This window comes from Typopeltis vanoorti, chromosome 9 (assembly GCF_054136105.1).
Source record: "Typopeltis vanoorti isolate ZY-2024b chromosome 9, IOZ_Tvanoo_1.0, whole genome shotgun sequence".
NCBI classification, from domain to species: Eukaryota; Metazoa; Arthropoda; class Arachnida; order Uropygi; family Thelyphonidae; genus Typopeltis; species Typopeltis vanoorti.
This window is the reverse complement of record NC_143557.1, coordinates 67,678,936-67,700,028: the sequence shown is the minus strand read 5'-3', so window position 1 is coordinate 67,700,028 and position 21,093 is coordinate 67,678,936. Positions and strand designations below refer to the sequence as shown.

Sequence of the window (21,093 nt, the reverse complement as noted above, 5' to 3'; positions counted from 1 at the left end):
AATTAAGCATAGAATTAATTTATGCTTAATTCTTTGTTAATTTCCATGTGTGTGTCTCATCCATATATTACATAACTATAAATAGTGAGTTTTTATTCATCTAATTAGGGCTTACATTCTCATTTATCATGTTTTCTCAGCTCTCAGGTAAATTTCAAAACTAAGTTTCATTTGCATTTGGCTATATAATATCTATTTATAATATCCTTCCTAATCAGTTTCTTAAATAAATCAAATTGAAGCCTTTTCAGCTCTTTTCATACCTGTTATGCTTTAAGAATTATTCAGATGAGTATCCAATAGGACAAAAAAATATAAAAATCAGGAGTCAAGTACTGCAATTTAACATGTGGTTCATAAAAGCAGAACAATACATCTAAAACTCTAAGCATGATGACTAGTATACATCTACATATTGGAATTTTGCACAAAAAATATAAGTATCAAATTTAATTTAATATACATTATTTCATAACATTTTTTTAATAAAGAATTGTTATTTATCTATGTCTTCCTTATTCCTTGTGGCACATAAGACTAATCCATCTTCTCCAGTTAACCCTGTCTTTTGAAACTCATTCTACTGCTCTTCAGCTCTCTTAACCAGCCTTTTTTTTTTTATGTTATTTTTTGCCAAGTAAGTTGAGGCATTCTTTTCCTTTTGGTTTCCATATCAGATCTATTCTTGGAATCTCTTCTCTCTTTCCTTGTCCAATCAATTTCCATTTGCATCATTTTATTTCATTGGTTATATCCTAGAGCCAAAGTGTTTTTAATATATTATGCAAATGCTTTGTTCAAAAACTACTTAACATGTTCGCTGCCACGCTCCTCAGGGATAGTTTGTTCCCGCACAGCAAGCACTTTCATGTCTTCAAGGTCACTACGAGTAATCTCGTAGCCAGCTTATCAGACAGAATTTTGTTTCCTATGCCAACTACGAGTAATCTCGTATCACCCCCATCTTCAAGGTCACTATGAGTAATCTCGTAGCTGGCTTATCAGACAGAATTTTGTTTCATAGGCCAACTACGAGTAATCTCGTATCACTCATGCGCTGACGACGGTGTTTATTGCGTCTAGTCTAGTTTTAGTTTCTAGTCTCTAAGAACCTTCAATTTCGCCATGGCCAGTAAAAGAAAACCTACTGATATAGAAGTATTAGCTTATGCTAATATGAGCGATGATGAATTTCATGAAATATTTGGTTCCGATTCTGAAAACGAACCTACAGACGACTCTAGCAGTGACTCATATGATGAAGAAACTTTTGAAGATGAAGTTAGCATCCAGCCAAATACATCAACATCTACTTATTGGGAAAATTTAGAACAAGAGCCCCACAATTTGACTTTGTTGAAACTGCAGGTTTTAAAATTAACACTGGAAATTTCAGTATCAAAAGGTTAGTTGAACTTTTCTTTCTTGAAGATTTTCTCACAATTTTAGTAGAACAAACCAATTTATATGCTTTACAAAATATTGAACAAAGCCGAGCACAGATCAAAAAAAGTCAAAGAATTTCAAACTAGAAAGCAACAGACATGCCTGAAATGAAATTATTTCTTGGACTTTTACTTCATATGGGTCTTTGTAATCTATCGTCTATTGAGCATTATTGGAGTACAAATCAACTTTACAATTTGCCATTTTGGCGCTCTAAAATGAGCCGAAATCGATTTCATTTGCATCATTTGCATTTCGCATATAATTCCCAAGCAGCTAATGATAAATTGCACAAATTAAGACCAGTCCTAGATCATTTTAATAAATAACTACAAACCAGACAGAAACGTATGTATTGATGAGTCAGTGGTGTTGTGGCGCGGTAGACTGGCATTTCGGCAATACATAAAAAACAAAAAAACATAAATATGGCGTGAAATTCTATGAACTATGCGAATCGAATGGATTGGTGATAAAAATAAAAATTTATACAGGAAAATCTGAATCTTCTTTAGCGAAAATGGGTCACGCATATGATATTGTATTCCACTTGATGGAAGAATATTTAGACAGGGGTTATGTATTCCATATGCACAATTTTTATAATTCTGTAGCTCTGACGGAATTGCTTACCGACAGAAAAACGTACGTGTGTGGAACGCTGAGAAATAATAGGAAAAACAATCCATTCAGTTTCTTCTGAATGTTCAGAAGAAACTAAAGAAAGGGGAATTTGTCTGACAAAAAAGAGGTCCTGTTGTAGTCAGCAAATGGAAGGATAAGAGGGAAGTTCTTTCCATTTCAAATATGCACAAATTTGAAATGGTTTAAAAGCAAAATCAGAATAGTAAATTTCAATTAAAACCAAATATCATTAGGGATTATAATTTGGGTATGTCAGGCACTGATCTTTCTGATCAAATGCTTTCTTACTGTTCCACCTTGCGAAAGACAATTAGATGGCCAAAGAAATTGGAAATACATTTTTGAGGTATACGTTCAAAATACGCATAAATTTTATAATATGATTACTGGAAATGCAATGACTGCGTTAAAATTTAGAGATCAATTTATCTCAGTTTTTGTTGGAATGGATGAGCTTACAGCATCAGAGAATATCAGGAGGAATCGGGATTTTCGTTATTTGGAAATTTCACCACCAACAGAAAAAAAGAATCGCCCGACAAAGCCATGCAGTGTGTGTACACGAAACAAATGATTTGAAACACGTTATTATTGTCCTGTTTGCCAGGAAAAACCACCATTGTGCGTGGAAAATTGTTTTAAAATGTACCATTCTTAATTTGAATAAATTGTTTCTTTATTTTATTAATTGATTTTTATTTTTATTGATTTTATTAGTTTTAAATTGATTTACAAATTACGTGTTATACTACAGATTAACTCACGCTTGGCATAGATGGTTGGTAATCGACATACGAGTATATTCGTAGTTGGCTTCTGAGGCACATATATAATATACTATATTTTAGTTGAAATTATTTCCCTTCTACCAAGCCCCCAGACTTTATTCAGAATCCAAGGGTCCAAATTAAGGTAATTATACTAGTTAACTTGTGTTTGGCATAGGAGGTCTGTTCGAGTATACTCCTAGTTGACCAGGAGTATACTCAAACTACGAGTATACTCGTAGTTGGCAGCGAACGTGTTAATTTAGCATCCTGGTTCTTTGTCAATTTCCATGTCTCTCATCCATATAATAATATGCCTTGACATTGCTACTGAAGATCTTTATTTTGGTTTTATTATAATATTTGGATAAAAAAAAAATCCTTATCTGGAGGTATTTTTAAAACAAGCTTTTGAAAAGCTAGAAAGTGATTTACATCTTGCTCTATCATACTGGTTTGAAAAATAAAAGATTGTAAATATATATATATATATATATATATATATATTAATGTTCATTATTTACTCGGTAGAACTATATAAAAAAGAAAATTAAATGATTTTATACCGAGAATGACAAATTTATTGTTAAGATACAACTAGTTTTGTTGAAATACAACTTCTTCAGGTATCATTGGCAAAGCGTAAAACAAAAATAACAGACACATGAAAAAATACATTAACAGATCTAGTATAAAACAAGTACATTTAAAAGGAATGCGTGCTAGAGTTCCAACTGAAGTTGACTACGTGCGTTAGCTGGTATTAGTGCGCCAGTATTGGACAGTGGCAATGTGCGCATCAGAAATATTATAGCTAAGGCTGTTATTAATATGAGACGAATCAAGGGATATTTCTTTAGATTCAATTATTCTTCTTTCCAGTTCATCATAGCACACATGGATATTACAGGTTTTTTGCCAATCAACGATGTGTTGGCGGCCATCATCTGCGTTGACGGAGAAGAGAACGTGGCTAGAGAGAGCACTGGCTCTGGTTCTGTTGTAATAAATATATATATATATATATATATATATTACTAGGAAAGTCCTGTTTGAAGGTGTAATTTTTTTTTCATACATCTTCCAAAGTGAAATTTAGTTTTATATCTCATGTGAACAAGCAAAATAATGTATAAATAAAAAAAAACGGTTAAAATAGAGAAAGACATTCAGTATGCTGATACAAGAAATTCCAAGTAATGCACTTAACTTTTCAGCAACAACAGAACTATGTGTATGGTATCTTTTTCAGCCCATCCATCCATCCATCCCTTAGGACAGGGCAAATCCCCTGGTTAGGGGTCACAGTAAATTAATGCAGTCAGCATGCCTGTTTTGAGGATGAAAAACCTAATTTTCCAGGAGAAAAACCCTTCACTTTTGTAAGAGACTGGTTATCTCCTCATTTGATTGAAAAGACCTGATAAAACTTCTGCATGTTCAAAGACAGGATTCAAACCACATCTTTCCAACCAAAGGGCTCCTCTAAAGCAATTGAACTAAGGCTCAATATATATGTATATATGTGTGTGTAATTTTTAAATATTAATAATAATTGATACATGTTGGTCAAGTGGATAGCATACCTACTCTTCAACCAGTAAGCTGTGGGTTTGAATCTTGCCATGGGTATGGACATTTGTGGCCATCTTACTAATTATGTGTGGAAAAGTAGTTGTGACACTATTACTTTTAGCAGACTTCTCTCCCCTAGGAGGTACTAGACTGACCATATAATACGAGGTGGTATCAAAAAGTTGAGACTAGCTCTGTTTACGAGAAATTACTTTATTTATCTACATTTACACACTATCACCTCCAAAATATTCCCCTTGCATAGCAATACAGCATTCCTGCCATTTCTGGAATGTGTCCCGGAAGTCGTCTTTTCGAAGTATGTCAAGCACCTGCGATTCGCACTGGATCTCCACAATGGTCTCAAAATGGCGACCTTTGATATGGATCTTCATCCAGCTCAAAGTGGGCGAAGTCCACAGGAGCCAAATCTGGCGAGTAGGGTGGTGCGTAAGTGAGATCATGTTGTTTCCGGTAAGCAACTCATGTAAGGAGAGCTTGATGACAGGGCATCGGCATCGTGGAGCATTTAGTTTTTCGTATGCCACAGATCCGGTCGCTTTTGCCGAATGTCCTCCCTCAGATGCCTTAAAACCTGACAGTAGAACTCACTCTTGACGGTCTGGCTCCTGGGGACGAATTCTCAATGCACAATGCCGTGAATGTGAAAAAGACGATGAGCATGCGCTTGGTCGAGCTGCGGACCTGCCTCGCCTTTTTCAGTTGTGGAGATGATCAGCTCTTCTACTGTGAAGGCTGTTGCTTCGTCTCAGGGTCATACCTGTACACCCAAGTTTCATCACCAGTAATGATCCTCGACATGAAGGACGGGTCATCCGTGGCATGCTGACAGAGTTCTTGGCAGACTTCAGCAGCCTGGGGAGGAACTTAGCAGCAACACTGCGCATGTTCAAATCACACGTGAGGATTGCCTGACTGTTCCGTATGACACACCGACAATGGCAGCAATGCTGTGGAGTGTTCTTTGATGATCCTCATGCACAAGTTGCCAAATGGTTTTGACATTTCGGGGGTTGAGCTTGTTGTCTTCTAGTGATGTTCTTCCGCTCTTGAAGTGCACGTGCAACACAAAACACCTCGAACGACTCATTGCAGCATTACCGTAAACTTGCTGAATTATGTCAAAAGTCTCTTGGCAGATTTGTCCAGTTTCAAGCAGAATTTCACATTTGCTCTTTGTTCTAACTTGCTGTCCATGATGAAATCGCAGACATAGTAATGCACACGGTCAGAATAGCACCAGTTGCACAGCTCCTGATGTACACAGGACGATGTCTTTTGGCACACTGACTTATGAAGGTCGGTGCTCCTTGTGCTGCCATATGTTGGCATGTTACAAAACTAGTCTCGAAACTTTTTGATACCACCTCGTATCTAAGGGGTAGTAATGCAACTGAAAAAAAAAAAAGAAAAAAAATCCACACATATTTTAATACTCAAGTATTCATTACTTTCTTTTGTGTCTGTTGGATGGATCACTAGTGTGAAAAAAAAAAAAAAGCTCTTTGTCATGCATAGCATGCAATGCCATGTGTAGATAGGCCAAGGAGAAAGGACCTGCTGAGGTGTTTTTTTAACATCTAGAGGTTATATCCTTTTGGATAAACAGTATGAAGAAGGCAGTTCCAAGAGAATGAGAAAGTACTTTTCGTAAGTTTAAAGCTGAACTACATATCGATGTTGACCATCAGCTGCTTATGTTTTTAAATGCTTAAAAGAACATGGAGAAATGATAGGTACCAATTTAGCACAACAGTAGACAAAGGCAGAAATGGTATTGGAGTGAGTCACAGAGCAAGAGAAATCATCTGTCAGTTAGATCCCCTCGTCCTTTCTAGATAGCACAGACATTTTTAGGGAGACCTTTGATGTGACCTGAAATGCAAAAACAGAAATTAAAGTCAAAGGAAAGCGAAGTGAGATCTTTCTTGCAAGAAACAAGATCTACACCATTTTGTGGTAGTATTGAAGTTCACTAGGTTGTTGTCACTCCAATGGACAATAGCTGGGTAATCAGTGTTGACATAGTTACAGAAGATCTTGAACTTCATACCATTTGAACACCACAAAGTTTGACCAAATAATTACTGAACCTGTGTATGGGATTTGAGGATAGCATGGGGATAATGATATGTTGAAACTTTTTAAGCTTTCAGAACAGGCAATTGAATGTATTACAGTTCAAAACTGGGGAAAATATTGCTCTCATGTCACCTCATTGGAAAATGTGTATTGGGACAGAGACACAGAATTATGCGAACCTTTGGTGATCAATTTAAGTGTAAATGATGGCGATTCGGACACTGATTCAGATGACTATGAAGATTAAAAGGATTTCATAATGGTACTTTTTTTTTGCATAGTTTTGTTAAAAAGTCACAACACATCATAAATAATTAATCAGTTTAGGACATTATTAAAGTGTCTCAGTTCTCTCAACTGTAAGTTTAGAATATCTAAGTTCATTTGAAAAAAATTCTGTTTTTCTATATAATTATTTTTATTTTATACAAACTTCCTTAAAAATAAATTTCATTAAATTTTAATTTTGCTAATACTATACGTACATTTTTATACAAGCAAAATAGTTACCACTTTAAAACTACAATGTTCGTAAAAGAATAAATTTTCCGACCATGTAATAATAAACAAACTCATCCCAGAAGATAGAATGATTACCCTTCTTGTGAAATGCGCAGAAGTGTCGAAGGGTCTCGGATCTGTGGACGTACTATACCCACATTATTTTTCAAACATACACATCTTTTGTCTTAAGAGACAAAAGCTGGTATAAGTTTGAGAAACAGTGTGATGATGATATACAAGGTATATCTTGCTCATCTAAAAATAAGTTTAAATGATTAATTCATCAGTTAATTATAATTATTTTCCTGTTATGTATTTTCTAGTTTGTTGTGTACTTTTTTGTTAATGATCCTCTTATGAATTATTTAAATATATTTTTTACATCTTTGAATAAGGTTGCAAAGGATACAAATCCTACTGATCCAGTTCTTCCAGTAGTTGACTCTTTGTCTCAAAATATAATAAGGCAAAACATTGTTCTTGATAGACTAAAAGCAATGTAAGTTTGTACAATTTTTATACTTCTATTTCCTCTCTTATTTAAAATAATTAGCAGTGTTCTTAAAATCATAAATAAAATTCACATTGAAGATGTCATATTTGTAGTAAAAATTAAATTATGAAAGCCACACAGAATTCATGCTTAAGGTTAGCATAGACTTCCCTAAGAAAGCAAAGTTAGCATTAACTGTTATATTCTGTAACAAAATGTGAAATGTAACTTGCTCTTAGAGTAACATTTACATGTTTTAGTTGTATCCTATATAGTCATGAGGCAGAGACATTGCATCTATCAGATGCATATGCTTTTCAGACTACCTACTTTTGTGGAGAAAAATCCTCACACTATTTCTGTCAGACACTAACTCAACTACTTCTTTTTTTTTTTTTTACTAAAGTATAAAAATAAATGTCCTTTGCATTTCCACTGAGATTTGAACCTAGAGGTTTTTCCAATTAAAAGACATGTGAACAGTGGTCCCCACTATCACTTAACATTCCAGACTTATTGCTTTTTTGTTCTGTTTTGTTAAAAAATTATTGCTTCATTTCATTCTCGAGCTGGGTTTTTAATTGCTGGATTCCAATGTGTAGTGTAGTCTTGCTGACAGTTTCTGACTGCATAATAAAATAAATTTCTTTCTAATCAAGTCTTAATAGTGAGGCAGAAGCTTGACTCATGGTCAAACTTGTTTTGAGCTGTCAGAGTTTCGTGTAGCTTCACTATACTAATATGCTGCTTAACAAAATTAACAGAACAAATGTTTTTCATGAATATTTTATTCTTAGTGGTGTCGCCAAAGGTGAATGTTCTATATAATAGGCATTCTGGCATGCATATTTTTAGTATCTAATAGAAATTGATCTACCATTCAGTGGGTCGGCATACAATGCAAATTATTCTGCCTATAAAAAACATGGGTTGTGACCACATCATTCATTCTCTTGTGGAACAGAATAATGATCATTGGCCATGTCCCTCTTCATGTATTTGATAGGAATACCATAACTGCAGAGAACAGACCCTCAAATTCTATGTGTGACTTTGTAGGAATCCAGTTGGCACAGATTTTCTTTTCGGAAAATCAATGCCCACAAATCTCAAGTGGTGGAAGAATAGGCTGAAACTGAAGATATCAAACATGTGGGATGCCTTTGGTCATTACATTTCATGCTAGCAGCCACCACTTCAGTTATTTGACTAACTAAAATCTGTTCTAGTGAAAGATTGGAATTTGTTGGTACTGGATCTTATGGACACTCTTATATTGAGCATGGCCAACCCATCTACCTGTTGTGTCAATGTCTGTAATTCTTATGCATTTCTGTGTAATGTCCCTTATACCTGTCTGATATTTCTTGCTGTCTCCTCTTTGATTGTATATCACTGTACTAAATTTTGTCGAGCAATAAGTAACATACTGTATGATGTCATGGGTGGGATTCACTTTAAAAAAAAAGTAGTATATGTACTAAAATAAAGAGCCAAAGGCTTCATTTCAGCGATGCAAAATTATATAAATTAAGTGGATATTAAATCCAATGCACCAACCGAGAATTTGCTTACGGAAATTACAGCTTTCAGACTACTGAAACCTATCAAAATGGACCAATAGAAGGCAATATGCAGGCACTTTTAGTGTTCATGCTTTTCCTATTAGGTTCGGCTAGAGCAATTCATAGTATGGTGGCAGGGTATTCCCTCGAGCTCTGGTCGATTTTTGCACAAAACTTATAGTTTCTGTATTCGGCTTTGAAATGATGTTGGACTTAATATCCACTTAATTTATATAAAAGTAGTATGTGTTTTAACATGGCTTCCACCTACAAAAGTTTTAAACTTATTTTTTTTTTTTTAATCCTTTGTCCAAGTGGAAGCAAATAAATTACATTAATATATTGTTTTGTGCATTGGCCCATATAGGGTATTAAGAAATAGAAATTTACTTTCTTCTCACCAAGAAAGGTGTATTCCTCTTTACCCAAAAATCTGTTCGCTAACATATTTTTAATACCACTTAGGTAAATTTCATCATTGTATTGATTCTATTATTATTAGGTGATAGTATGTTGGTAGATATCAATAGAGAAAGTTAAATTGCGTTTCAGCAATGATGTTAGTAAAAATTCCTGGTATACCTATACTAAAAAATTCTGCACTAAATTCTACTGAATTTCAATTTATTTTCTATTATTTAATTCTTTATCATCATACTAAACAGAAGAGTGTAAATATTTAATTGCCAAGGCATTTTTTTTACTTCTACCATTATCAGAACATGCTCCAGAGAAAACAAAAGTTTATCTTATTTTCACGTTACTCTTATCAGATTTTAGCTGTGTTAGATCCTGAATGGAGAACTTTACAAGTAAATTCTTTATTCAGGATTTAACATGATAAATATTACTAATTAAGGAGATACTTGCACATCAGCTAATAATTATGAAAAATTTCTTTATGTTATGTGATAATGTGTAGTCCATATGTGCCATATATTGAAATTTATTCCTGTATAACTGAAATAAGAAGCAGAGAATTTTGTGTCAGAAAAGTAAGAATTATGTAAGGGAATTGTTAAGTTATTTGTAAATCCTATTAAGCTGTCTAGTACATTACGAAATTTCCAGAAAGATAATAAGTAGTAATTCGGAATAATCATGTTTAATCTGTACGAGTCGAGCGTAGCGATGGAGGCTGTACCTATGCGGAAAGTGACGTCAGAGTGACTACCTGGAATAGAAACCTAACAGATTAGGGAGAATGTAGGATCACCCAAGGGGTATGAACGATGGGGTTCGTGGGTAAAAACCACATCGAATAGAAGGCGCCGATAGGGTGAATAAAAGATGATGCATGCGATATTACGGAGCTTCTTCTTCTTTGGTTCCTGGATTCGTGAGAGAGCGGTGGGTTGACTACAGTGATGACGGATGGCAGGTTCTTTTCTTGAGAATGCTTGAAGATTTCCAAGTGGAGCTGATCGCGTTATGACGGCCTGTGCAGAATCGAGCCTTAGCAGAATGTCCCATCGGAGAAAGTTTCCTGCAGAGCGGTAGACAGCATGCCACAGTCCAGAAAAGATTCAAAGAAAAGCGTAGTGATCGCCAGGCGCAAAAGACGGCCTATAACTATACAGTAAGGTAATCCAGATCTACATGAAATGGCAGCATGAAATCTGACAGGATCCGGTAATGTAAAGATTTTCGTTCTATGTTAAAAATTGCTTAGAAGAATAAGAAATTTGTGTATACTGTAAACTAAAGGACACTAATAGAGAACTTTTAAGTGAGAATTTGCTTGGATTAGTTGAGACCACATGGAACAAAGAAGAATTGTTGATAGGCAGTATTTCGATTGAGAATGGCTAGGCTTGACTAATGAAATTTAGAATTAAGATAGTTATTGATAGAGTATTAATGAAAGTATTCAGTGCGTGTACTGTGAATAACTTGTGAAGGAATTATATCCTAGTAATGTTATGCTCACACTTAATCTTATCTTTTCGTAATTGAAGGATTTAGCTTACTCGGATTTAGTATAAACCTTAACTTAGAGTGAGTTTTGCTCTATTGAATAATTGAATTTTCTTAACTGTAATTGTTTTGTGTTTTTCCAATAAACATGTTTTGTACCTTATACCTGAGTTTATGCCTGATTACGAATTCAAACCACCACTTATGAAATAGAACCTTTTGGTGGGAAGGAATTAGATATTATTGCTTAAGTGAGATTTAGGTCACGACTGCTAACTGAATCTACAAGTCAAGATTATAAGATAGAATGTTGTGTATATGCTTTTGAATTTGGAATTGTTTCCCTGAACAAGAGTCTCTTCTGTTATAGGATATTGGCTGGCACAGCATAATAAAAATTTTACCAATATCCGAAGAGGAAATAGATCTGAATTAATATTTTAAAGGTACAACAGTAGACTAGAAAGTGGGCTATTTAGATGTAGAACAGGTATAATATAGTAAAAGTAACGACATAACAGCTGAATGGATAGCATTTATCAAACTTAAAGAATACATTCGTTGTCTATTGCTCTGATAAGCATGTAAATGGTATATATTTTTAATCAGCTAGTATGAAGAGAAGAATTTCTTTAATTTTTTTTTTTTTTTTTTAACTACAGTTATCCTGATATTCTGTTACCACTAGGAATTTGTATGAGGAGCATAAGCATAAACCTCCACCAATTTGTAGCTACATTTAAGTAAGTATTACATATTTTTCATTAGGAGGGCATACAAAATTTTTGCTCAAAGAAAAAATTATAAAATTATTAAAAGGTGTGATATTACCAAGATATATCCTGCTACATGTCCAGTTATTAGTAAAAGATACTAGCTCCTGCAGGATTGAAACATTGCTTTGTTCTGTGAAACTAAAAATATCTAGAGTGAAAAGCAAAAATATAGTCTCTTAAGTAATATCAGAAAGATTAAGAATGTTGTCTATGCTATCACTCTAAAATCTTCAATTAAATGTTGGTATGAAAGTTATTATTTGGTCCTTTTCATTAAGATTGAAACATACTATTGGATTTTTAAGACCATGGATTTAATAAAACATTTATACATAATCGTTTACTAGTTTCGCTAGCTGTAACTGTCTAACTTTGTCAAGACAAGAAAGGTTATGCTGGTATTAAATGCAAAAACAAGAGAATGTAGTAACGGTTTAAAACAGTTGTTTTTAAACTGTTACTACATTGACTTTATTAATAAATTCAACGAGTGCAAGAAAAAATCAGAAATTCCTGTGAAACAAAAAAAAAGAGACCGACTCTCGCCTCAAACTATAGACCTACTGAAAAAGAGAAAAGAATTTTCTAGAATACAAAATTATCTTTAAGTTACTAGGAAAAAGAATTTCAGAAGACTACAAAGCTTTCAGGATACAAAAATTAAGAGAAGCAGTATAGGCAAAAACCAGCCTGAAAATAATAGAGAAAGACTTAAATTTTAAACAGTCAATTCCATCTGCTTTACAGGATCAAAATGGAGAAAAACATACTAATAGAAAAAGGATAGAAGAAATTGTGCAGAATTTTTATAATGATCTCTATGCAACTAAGTGCCAAGTTTCAGAACCTATCATTCCAAAACCAAGCAATATACCAGATGTACTTCCAGAAGAAATAGAACATGCCCTTAAGAAAATGAGTAAAAGAAAAGCCTCAGGACTTGATCATGTTAAGGCTGAAGAAATCAGAACAAGGTGGACCAATTATTTTCAAAGCCTTGGCTGCCAGATTCACATGATACTTCAAAGAAAGAAAGATTCCAGAGGAATGGAAAACCTCAAAAACCATACTTCTATTCAAAAAAGGGAACAAGGAAGACATAAAAAACTATCATCCAATCTGTCTACTCTCTCACATATATAAGATCATGAACAGAGTAATACTGAACAGAATCCAAAACACTCTAGAAGACAAATCCAGCAGGGAGCAGGCAGGATTCAGAAGCGGCTTCTCCACAATAGATCATATCCAGGTTTTCACAACTTGCAGAGAATACCGAATCCCTCTATGTTTCCTCTTTATTGATTTTAAAAAAGCATTTGATACCATAGAACACAATGCAGTCATTAGTGCCTTACTGGAAATAAATGTGGATCCTACTTATATCCACATGATAAAAGAAATTAACAAAAATCAGACCACACAAATAACACTATTTGATCAACCTATAAAGAGAGGAGTCTGCCAAGGCGATGTGATCTCCCCAAATCTATTTACCAGCACTTTAGAAGACATTCTGAAAAAAAAATAGACCTAAACGGAGGAATAAGCATAGATGGTGAAAAGCTACAAATTCTTATGTTTGCTGATGATCTAGTACTGATATCCCACAACCCAAAAGACCTAGAAGAAATGGGTGAAAAAGTATATGCAAACAGCAGTAAGATAGGCTTAGAAATGAATCTAGAAAAACCAAAATGGATCAAAAACATCTACACAAGTGACAGTCACCTATGTATTGATAACATCTCTATAGAACAAGTTGACTCATACAAGTACTTAGGACAAACAATAAAAATGAATAGCGATTTATCTGAAGAACTAGCAAAAAGAAAGAAAGCTGCATGGCTATCATTCAACAGACTAAAAGAAACACTTACTGATCCAAATCTTGACATCTCTCCGAAGGCAAAACTATTTAATAGTGATATTCTACCATCACTCACATATGGATCAGAAACATGGAACACGACAAGAAAAGAAGAAGAGACTCTCAGAATAACTCAGCGTGCAACAGAACACAGGATTCTAACATGTTCCATTCTGCTGATAAAAACATCAGCAGAATGGAACATGTTAGAAACATGGAACTAAGAAAGAGATTAGGCATAAAAGATGTGGTAACTGCAGTATATGAAAGCAAGATGAGACGGACAGGTCACATAGCCAGACTCAAGGATAACAGATGGACATATAGAATACTCAACTGGCAACCAAGAATAAAGAGAAAACCAGAAAGGCAACCTACAAGATGGGAAGATCCACTAGTGAAATCTATGGGTATAACATGGAAGAGAGAGGCTCAAGATTGATATCATTGGAGGCATCTTTGTGACCTGCACTCATGGAGAAATCCTGAGTGAAACATGGGTCCATCAAGGTAACCAGCATAACCTTTCTCGTCTTGACAAAGCTAGACAGTTACAGCTAGCGAAACTAGTAAACGATTATGCATAAATGTTTTATTAAATCCATGGTTTTAAAACTCCAATAGTATGTTTCAATTTAAATGTTGGTATGCTTAGAAATGGATATTTGATCTTTCTTCTAATTACAAAATCACATTAAGCACTTAACACTGATATAGAAGAAACTTCAACTTTAAATGATGTCAGATGAGAAGTGAAACACTTAATCTAATTTGTCTTCTAATATTCTTGACCTTTTGCTGCTAACACTTGAATTTATGTTTACTATATATGTATAGAAGTTGTAGTAATTTTATTTTTGATTGTAGGTTAACTGCACATTCAATAACGCATAAACCACCAGTATGGATATTATTGGCTATTATACTACTACAAATGTAAGTAGTATTCTTAATTCCGCTTATACAAGTTGTAGTTAGCAGTGTTATTCTTAGTTGTAACATATCAGTTTCTCCTTTCCCACATTAATAGGTATACACAATTTGACCAAAGAGCTACAGGAGATATATTTTCTGGTGGGTATGCTCCACTCTTCTTTTCAAACATTAGGAAGTCCTACAACTTCAAAGGAGGAATGTTCTAAGTCGCAATGATAGTTAATGCATTTGCTATCATCATGTGACGTAATAAGGACACCATGTAATTGCTACAGTATGTTGGACATGCACAATAAATCAAAACATCAGCATTAAGATGGCAACCACTATTTCAATATATATTCAGTCTACTGCTTGTAGACTTTTTTTTTTCTTACTGCAGTTCATTGACAATACATGACATGTTAATGTTATTCATTCCATGAGAAGCAACTGCCCATTATTATACAGTTGTCTCCAGACTATTATTGGAATAATACATTGAAATAAAACTCATTCTCCATATTTAAACTTGTCAAACTGAAAAAGCAGATAATGATTCATCACTCCATTATCTAGTTCCATGTCAGCATATATGTATTCATTGTTTTTAACAAAGGCTGGTAGCCTTGCATTTTCAGCCACAATACTCAAAGGACTGATGGTGAAATGGGATAACTGGCCTTCTTGTGGAACATTGGCTCCTGTCAATCATTATTTTAGGTATACCTGAATGTAGCTTGGACTCAGTTACCTATGCATTGAAGAATGCTTTATTGCTCTACACATAAAGGCATTTCCCCCAAATGCCCAACTGTTGTTTCTCTCTGAACCGCTATTTCTATGCATTTATCATAGAAGAAATGGGGGTCAAATAACTGGAAGGAGACTTCTACATTGCCTTTAAGGAATGCAGAGAACCAACTGGAGCTTCTGACCTAATATCCAATCCTCACCTTGATGTGGTGCACTCCATTAGTAGGTATCCATTGGGTACTGAACAGACAAAGATGGTCTAGCAATTTGGGAGTTAGATGACCAAATTATACTGTCTTTATTAGCTTAAATCACAAATACACATGATGGCACCACATAATGAGATTTTCTACCAGCTGGGGTATGCCCCATTAAACAGGGCCCACTGTTTTTTTGTCAGGGAATCAGAAAGAACTTCTGCTGAAACAAACTTCAACTCAACATGTAGAAGAAGATGAATAAGCTCAATGTCAGAAGAAGTGAAGATAGAAACCATCAATATAAGGAGTATTAATGGAAAGGAAATCAAATTGACATTACTGAAACAAAGAAGACAAACATATGAGAGATCTTACTAAATAATAACTATAGGATTATATTTAGGCAATAGCATTCACAACCAAACATGAAGATAAACTTCTAGTATGGAAGGAAATTCAATTTCAAGTAGAATTATATGGACAATGAATTTTATTTGTGCCTATGGTCCCACAGAAGGTTCTAAAGAAGTGGAGGAATTTTTCCTAGTCATTAGACCAGTCAACTGACATAAATAAAATGGATGGAATAATTCTTGTTGTAGATCTAAACAGCAGAGTAGGAAATGAATCCTACTTCGAATATAGAAATATTTTAGGAAAATTTAGAGAAAAGGGTGAGGCTAATAACAATGGTAAGCAACTGCTGAATTTCTGCTCAGAATACAGACTAGTCATTACTAACACTATGTTCCAACATGATGTGCAGAAGTTCATGTGGAGTGAAGAAAGACACAAGAAATGCATTATCAAATGTCATCGGTGATAATGATATCTTCATTCTGGTTCGAGATGAAATTGGAAGCGATGATCAATTAATTTTAAGTAGGATAAAAATTAATATCACATAGAAAATAACTATGTATGACAGTTTTAAAAATAATTAAAGTTGAGCAGCTTTTATGGGTAAACTGTAGACAACTATTGAAGAAAAGTTGAAAGAGTTTGAGAACAAAGCCTTGAGGGGTCTTGATGGCAAATTCTAAAGAAAACTTTCATTGATTCAGCTAGAAAGGTATGTGGTGAAGTTGTCTGCAAGGATAGAAAAGTAAGAACAATGTGGTGGACACAAGATGTTAAAGAAGAAAGCTTACCAGAAGTGCCTAGCAAAAAAAAGTCAGTAGATGCCCTAAAAGAATACAGAGAAAAATATAAGAGAGCTAAGCTATGAGTAAAAGTAGCTAAACAAAGATCATGGGAATACTACTTTGGTAAGAATATAGAAAATAAATATTGCAAAGATGGCAAAATGTTCTGGAGGCTTAGTAGTGAAGCTTAGAGATTGAGAAAAGAACTGTCAAAGGAATGAAGGTGACAAAATTACTCCAGACAATTAGCATAAGGATATGCTAGGTGTCTGGAGTAATTACTTTTAAAGACTGTTAAAAGAAATGAAAAGTAGTAGAAATATTTCAAGAAGAATGCAAAGAGGAGTGCATATCAATACTTGAGTTAGAAAAAGTCATCAAAAAATTGAAATGTGGAAAGGCAGCTGGTGTAGATGACATTCAACCAGAAATGTCCAAATGTGGAGGTATAAAAGTTTTGCAGTGGCTACACTGCATAATTCAGAGTGCCTGGTCATAAGATCAAATCCAGATAATTGAAATAGCGCTCTCATCGTTCTCATATATAAAATAGGAAATAAAGCTGAATGTGAGAATTACAGAGGAATTTCTCTACTAAGTGTTCCATGTAAGATTTGTGCAAGAGAAACTTTCAGAAGAACAAGCAGGATTAAGGGCAAATAGAGAAATCATAGAAACATGACAAGGATCTGTGCTTAAGTTTTTTAAATCTGGAAACAGCATATAAAAGATGCCCAGAGAAAAGTTTTTCAAAATGCTGCAATTATAAAGTTCTCAGTTAGAATTGAAGGAAATACAGGAAGATGTAAAATCATGGATACGCATTATCTCCATCTTATTCATCATCTATGTAGATCACATTATGAGAGAAAGGCACATTAAAACTGATATCAGAATTGGATATACATGAAATGGAGTTGGCTTCATGCAGATGATGTACTTCTAAATTGACTAGTATAATAAATTTAGTTTAATCCTTTATCCAAGTGTGAGCAAGCAAAGTTTGCACCTGAAAGTATCTTCAGGACTGGGGTAAGGTGGTACAACACCAGGGCACTCCTTGCAAAGGTGGAGCAAGCTACCAACACTCCTATCTCAGTATCTCCCATAATGCAAAACACATCTCCTTGCAGATATGTGTAATGTTATGCATTAAGGGAAGCTTGCTCCACCTTTGCAAGGAGTGTTCTGGTGTTGTACCACCTTACCTCAGTCCTGAAGATACTTTCAGGTGCAAACTTTGTTTGCTCATACTTGGATAAAGGATTAAACTAAATTTATTATACTCTAACCAAGTGAAAAATAAACTTTCAACTTCAACAAATTGACTAGTGCAAGTCTCCAGGGTTCCCTAACTATGCTGACTGCATGTTGATATATCAAATTTGGTATGAAAATAGGCAGAAATAAGAAGAAAAACTTAAGCTGTATCTCATTGGAGAACCTATAGAAGAAGTAATATTTTAGCTATTTAAGCACAGTTTTTAGTGGAAATGGCTGGTGTGGTGGGGAGCCAGCTGAATAAATTTATTCAGAATAAGAGAGAAATTAGCAGTACACACATTATTTACAACTATTTTAAGTTAATCTGAGAGTGGTTAGAAATAAAGCACTTGATCAAAGGTTAGAGACCACAGATATGAGAAGTCTTAAAAAATTAAAGGCCTGAACAGATGACAGCAATGGCAGTATCATATTAAAAAGGAACTAATCTAAGGTGGTATGGCTACTTAAGTATGAGTGTTTGAGGCCAAGATGGCAGGAAAAAGACCCAGAGGAAGACTGATTCAGGCAGAAGTGCCTTATAAGCATGAAAAGATTGGAGTGCTGACAAGTAATACACTAATTTGGAAGAAAATTGCTGATAGGAGATTAATAATAATGTAGTGCTGTCTTAGTACCAAAACATCCCTTGAGGTACATAAGAAATTGATGATTAAAATATTTTAAGTTATAGGCCCATAAATATTGACATATGATGGATATTTTTATAAGAACTAGAGATTTATATATGAAGTTTCTATATATATTAATATAGAAATTTCATTTCTAGTATCAGATAAATAAAACACATTTTATAAAGTTATAGCTTATTTTGCATGCTCTTGTTAGGACGTTGGCCAATGGCAGTCAAATGTGTAAACTTGCTGCCGGTATTAATAGGTTGATAGTATTTTCTCTTCAATAATATATAATAGAACTACAAACATTTCTTTAGTAAAAAAAAAAGTTTTTGGAACGTATACAATTATAGTACTGGTTGAAAGTTTCTAACCCCAATGCAGGAAGAGAGCAGCTAGCTCATTAGAAGTGAATGGCATTAACGTTGCAATAACATCACTTGCTGCTAAATATTTTCTCTTCAAAAATATATAATTCTTGTTTTTTGTTTTTCTATTTTTGCCACAGTAGCTACATACTTTTTTTTAGTCAAGGACCAAGAATTCTCATGGATCTGTACTTCTCTTATATACTCTGTGAGTTATCTTGCATATCAGCTCTTGAAGAAAAATTAGGCATCTATAAAAAGTAAGCAACTTATGGTACCTGCATGTTGATGTTAGTATGAGCTTGACATGTCCTTTCCCCATGGGCCTAGAAACTTTGAACCAGTAATATAAACATGAAAGGTGTCAAATCATGTTAGCACAACTCCAGTAATGCATTACCTCTCTATTTGCTTATAAAAAGTATTTACTTTGATTTCACTATAATTACTACATATGCCCATTTCCCCCTTGAAATACTTGCATTCAGGGCTGAGCAACGAAGGCAATGCCTAGGAGCAGCAAGTTTGGAGGGTGGAAAAATAGTGCTTGCCAAGAGACAGCATATACCCTAACAGTAGTTCTTGCCTGCATCAGCTACAAAGTGCAGCATAACAAATGCAAGATAATTCACAGCCATCTCATTTCGAGTTATTTCATAGTCAACAGTCGATATATTTAATTAGAATAAATTCTCAGTAGATGGATAAAACTGGTTACAGTTAGTAATAATTATGAAGCATTCTTATCACATACATATAAAATTATCTACTTATGTTATAAATTAAAGATACCAAGAAATTGAATTCTTGGTTTCATTTTATCCAAATGTAAGCAAACAAGTTTGGGCTTGAAATAATTTCAGGACTGGGACAACTCATATAAAGAAGCTAATGACTTCACATCACTTGCCTTAGTATTCCATAATGCAAAGTACATCTCCTTGCAGACATGTATAATGCTGTGCATTATGGGGAAGGTCTATAAGTGGGAGCCAGGCCTATAAGTGATACTAAGGTTGAAATGATGTGAAGTCATTAGCTTCTTTATATGAGTTGTCCCAGTCCTGGAAATAGTTCAGGCACAATCTTGTTTGCTTACACTTGGATAAAGGATTAAGCCAAGAATATAATTTCTTGGTACCTTTAATTTATAGTATAAATTTAAAGTGCAAAAACTTACATCTACTGTTACTTACATTTTTAATTTTCTGCCCCAACCAAGTATAGACTTACATATTGCATAATTATAATTTGTCTTTTTTTTTTTTTCCCTCCCCAGGATAGGTGAATTATTGCCAGAAATTAAGGAGATGTTAAAAAAATCATCATCAAGAGAGCATCTAAATAAAATATTAGAGAAGATGCATTGTACTCTGGAAAGTGTAGAAAGTCTGTGGTCTTCTGTTTTATATCATCCTAATTTACTCTCTTCATAGCTTGTTAAATCAGTGTACAATTTTCTAAACCAATAACATTTGTAAATATTGTATAAAGTATACATCTGACTTAAGTTTGTTGAGATGGTGGGATATTAATATAATGAGAAGTTCCAGATGCTGTCACTCCCCCATTTAAAAAAATCAAGCCAAGCTTGCATGTATCTATGAGAATATTGTTTTTATAAGTCATGTTGAGTTTATATTTCATTCATGAGTAGACTATAGAATGATTTCAATTGAAAGTACAGAAATAATTTTACAAATTAATATTAATAAAGCATTAAACTTTTGCTCATTTCATAACCATGGTAGTAGAGCAGTTTACAAACAGAATACCTGTATCTCAGTGGATTTTTTTTTTTTTTTTTTTTTTTTTAAATATAGAAAAAAATAGGTTTATACGAGGGTGGTCTGGAAAGTTCTTGGCCTAACAATGAAAAAACAAATTCATAATTTCAAAATTATTTTTACTTTTCAACATAATCTCCCTTAAGACTAATACATTTATTCCAACGATGCTCCAGCACCATTATTCCTGTAGTGGTTCTCAGTAAGATATGAGCCTTTAGCATCCCAAAACACAATGCCGTGACCTTTCCTGCTGATGGAACCGGCTTCTGTCCACTGTTTTGACTGCTGTTTGGATTTGGGTGTGTTATGGTGAATCCAAGCCTCATCCATAGTAATAAATCAACGCACAAAATCAGT

The 21,093-nt window shown here is 34.1% G+C and overlaps 1 protein-coding gene across 1 annotated transcript in view; it reads left to right on the top strand.

Annotated features, from left to right (window-relative positions):
• LOC150103122 (putative RNA polymerase II subunit B1 CTD phosphatase RPAP2) overlaps positions 1-20,574 on the top strand; it is a 110,441-nt gene extending 89,867 nt beyond the window's left edge. Inside the window, exons 8-11 of the mRNA XM_090397941.1 lie at positions 7,436-7,539; positions 11,678-11,758; positions 14,529-14,597; positions 20,226-20,574. Of these exons, the coding sequence (XP_090254067.1) occupies positions 7,436-7,539; positions 11,678-11,758; positions 14,529-14,597; positions 20,226-20,382 (411 nt within the window). The 3' untranslated portion in view covers positions 20,383-20,574. The remainder of the gene's footprint in view (positions 1-7,435; positions 7,540-11,677; positions 11,759-14,528; positions 14,598-20,225) is intronic.
• Positions 20,575-21,093: the final 519 nt, after the last annotated feature.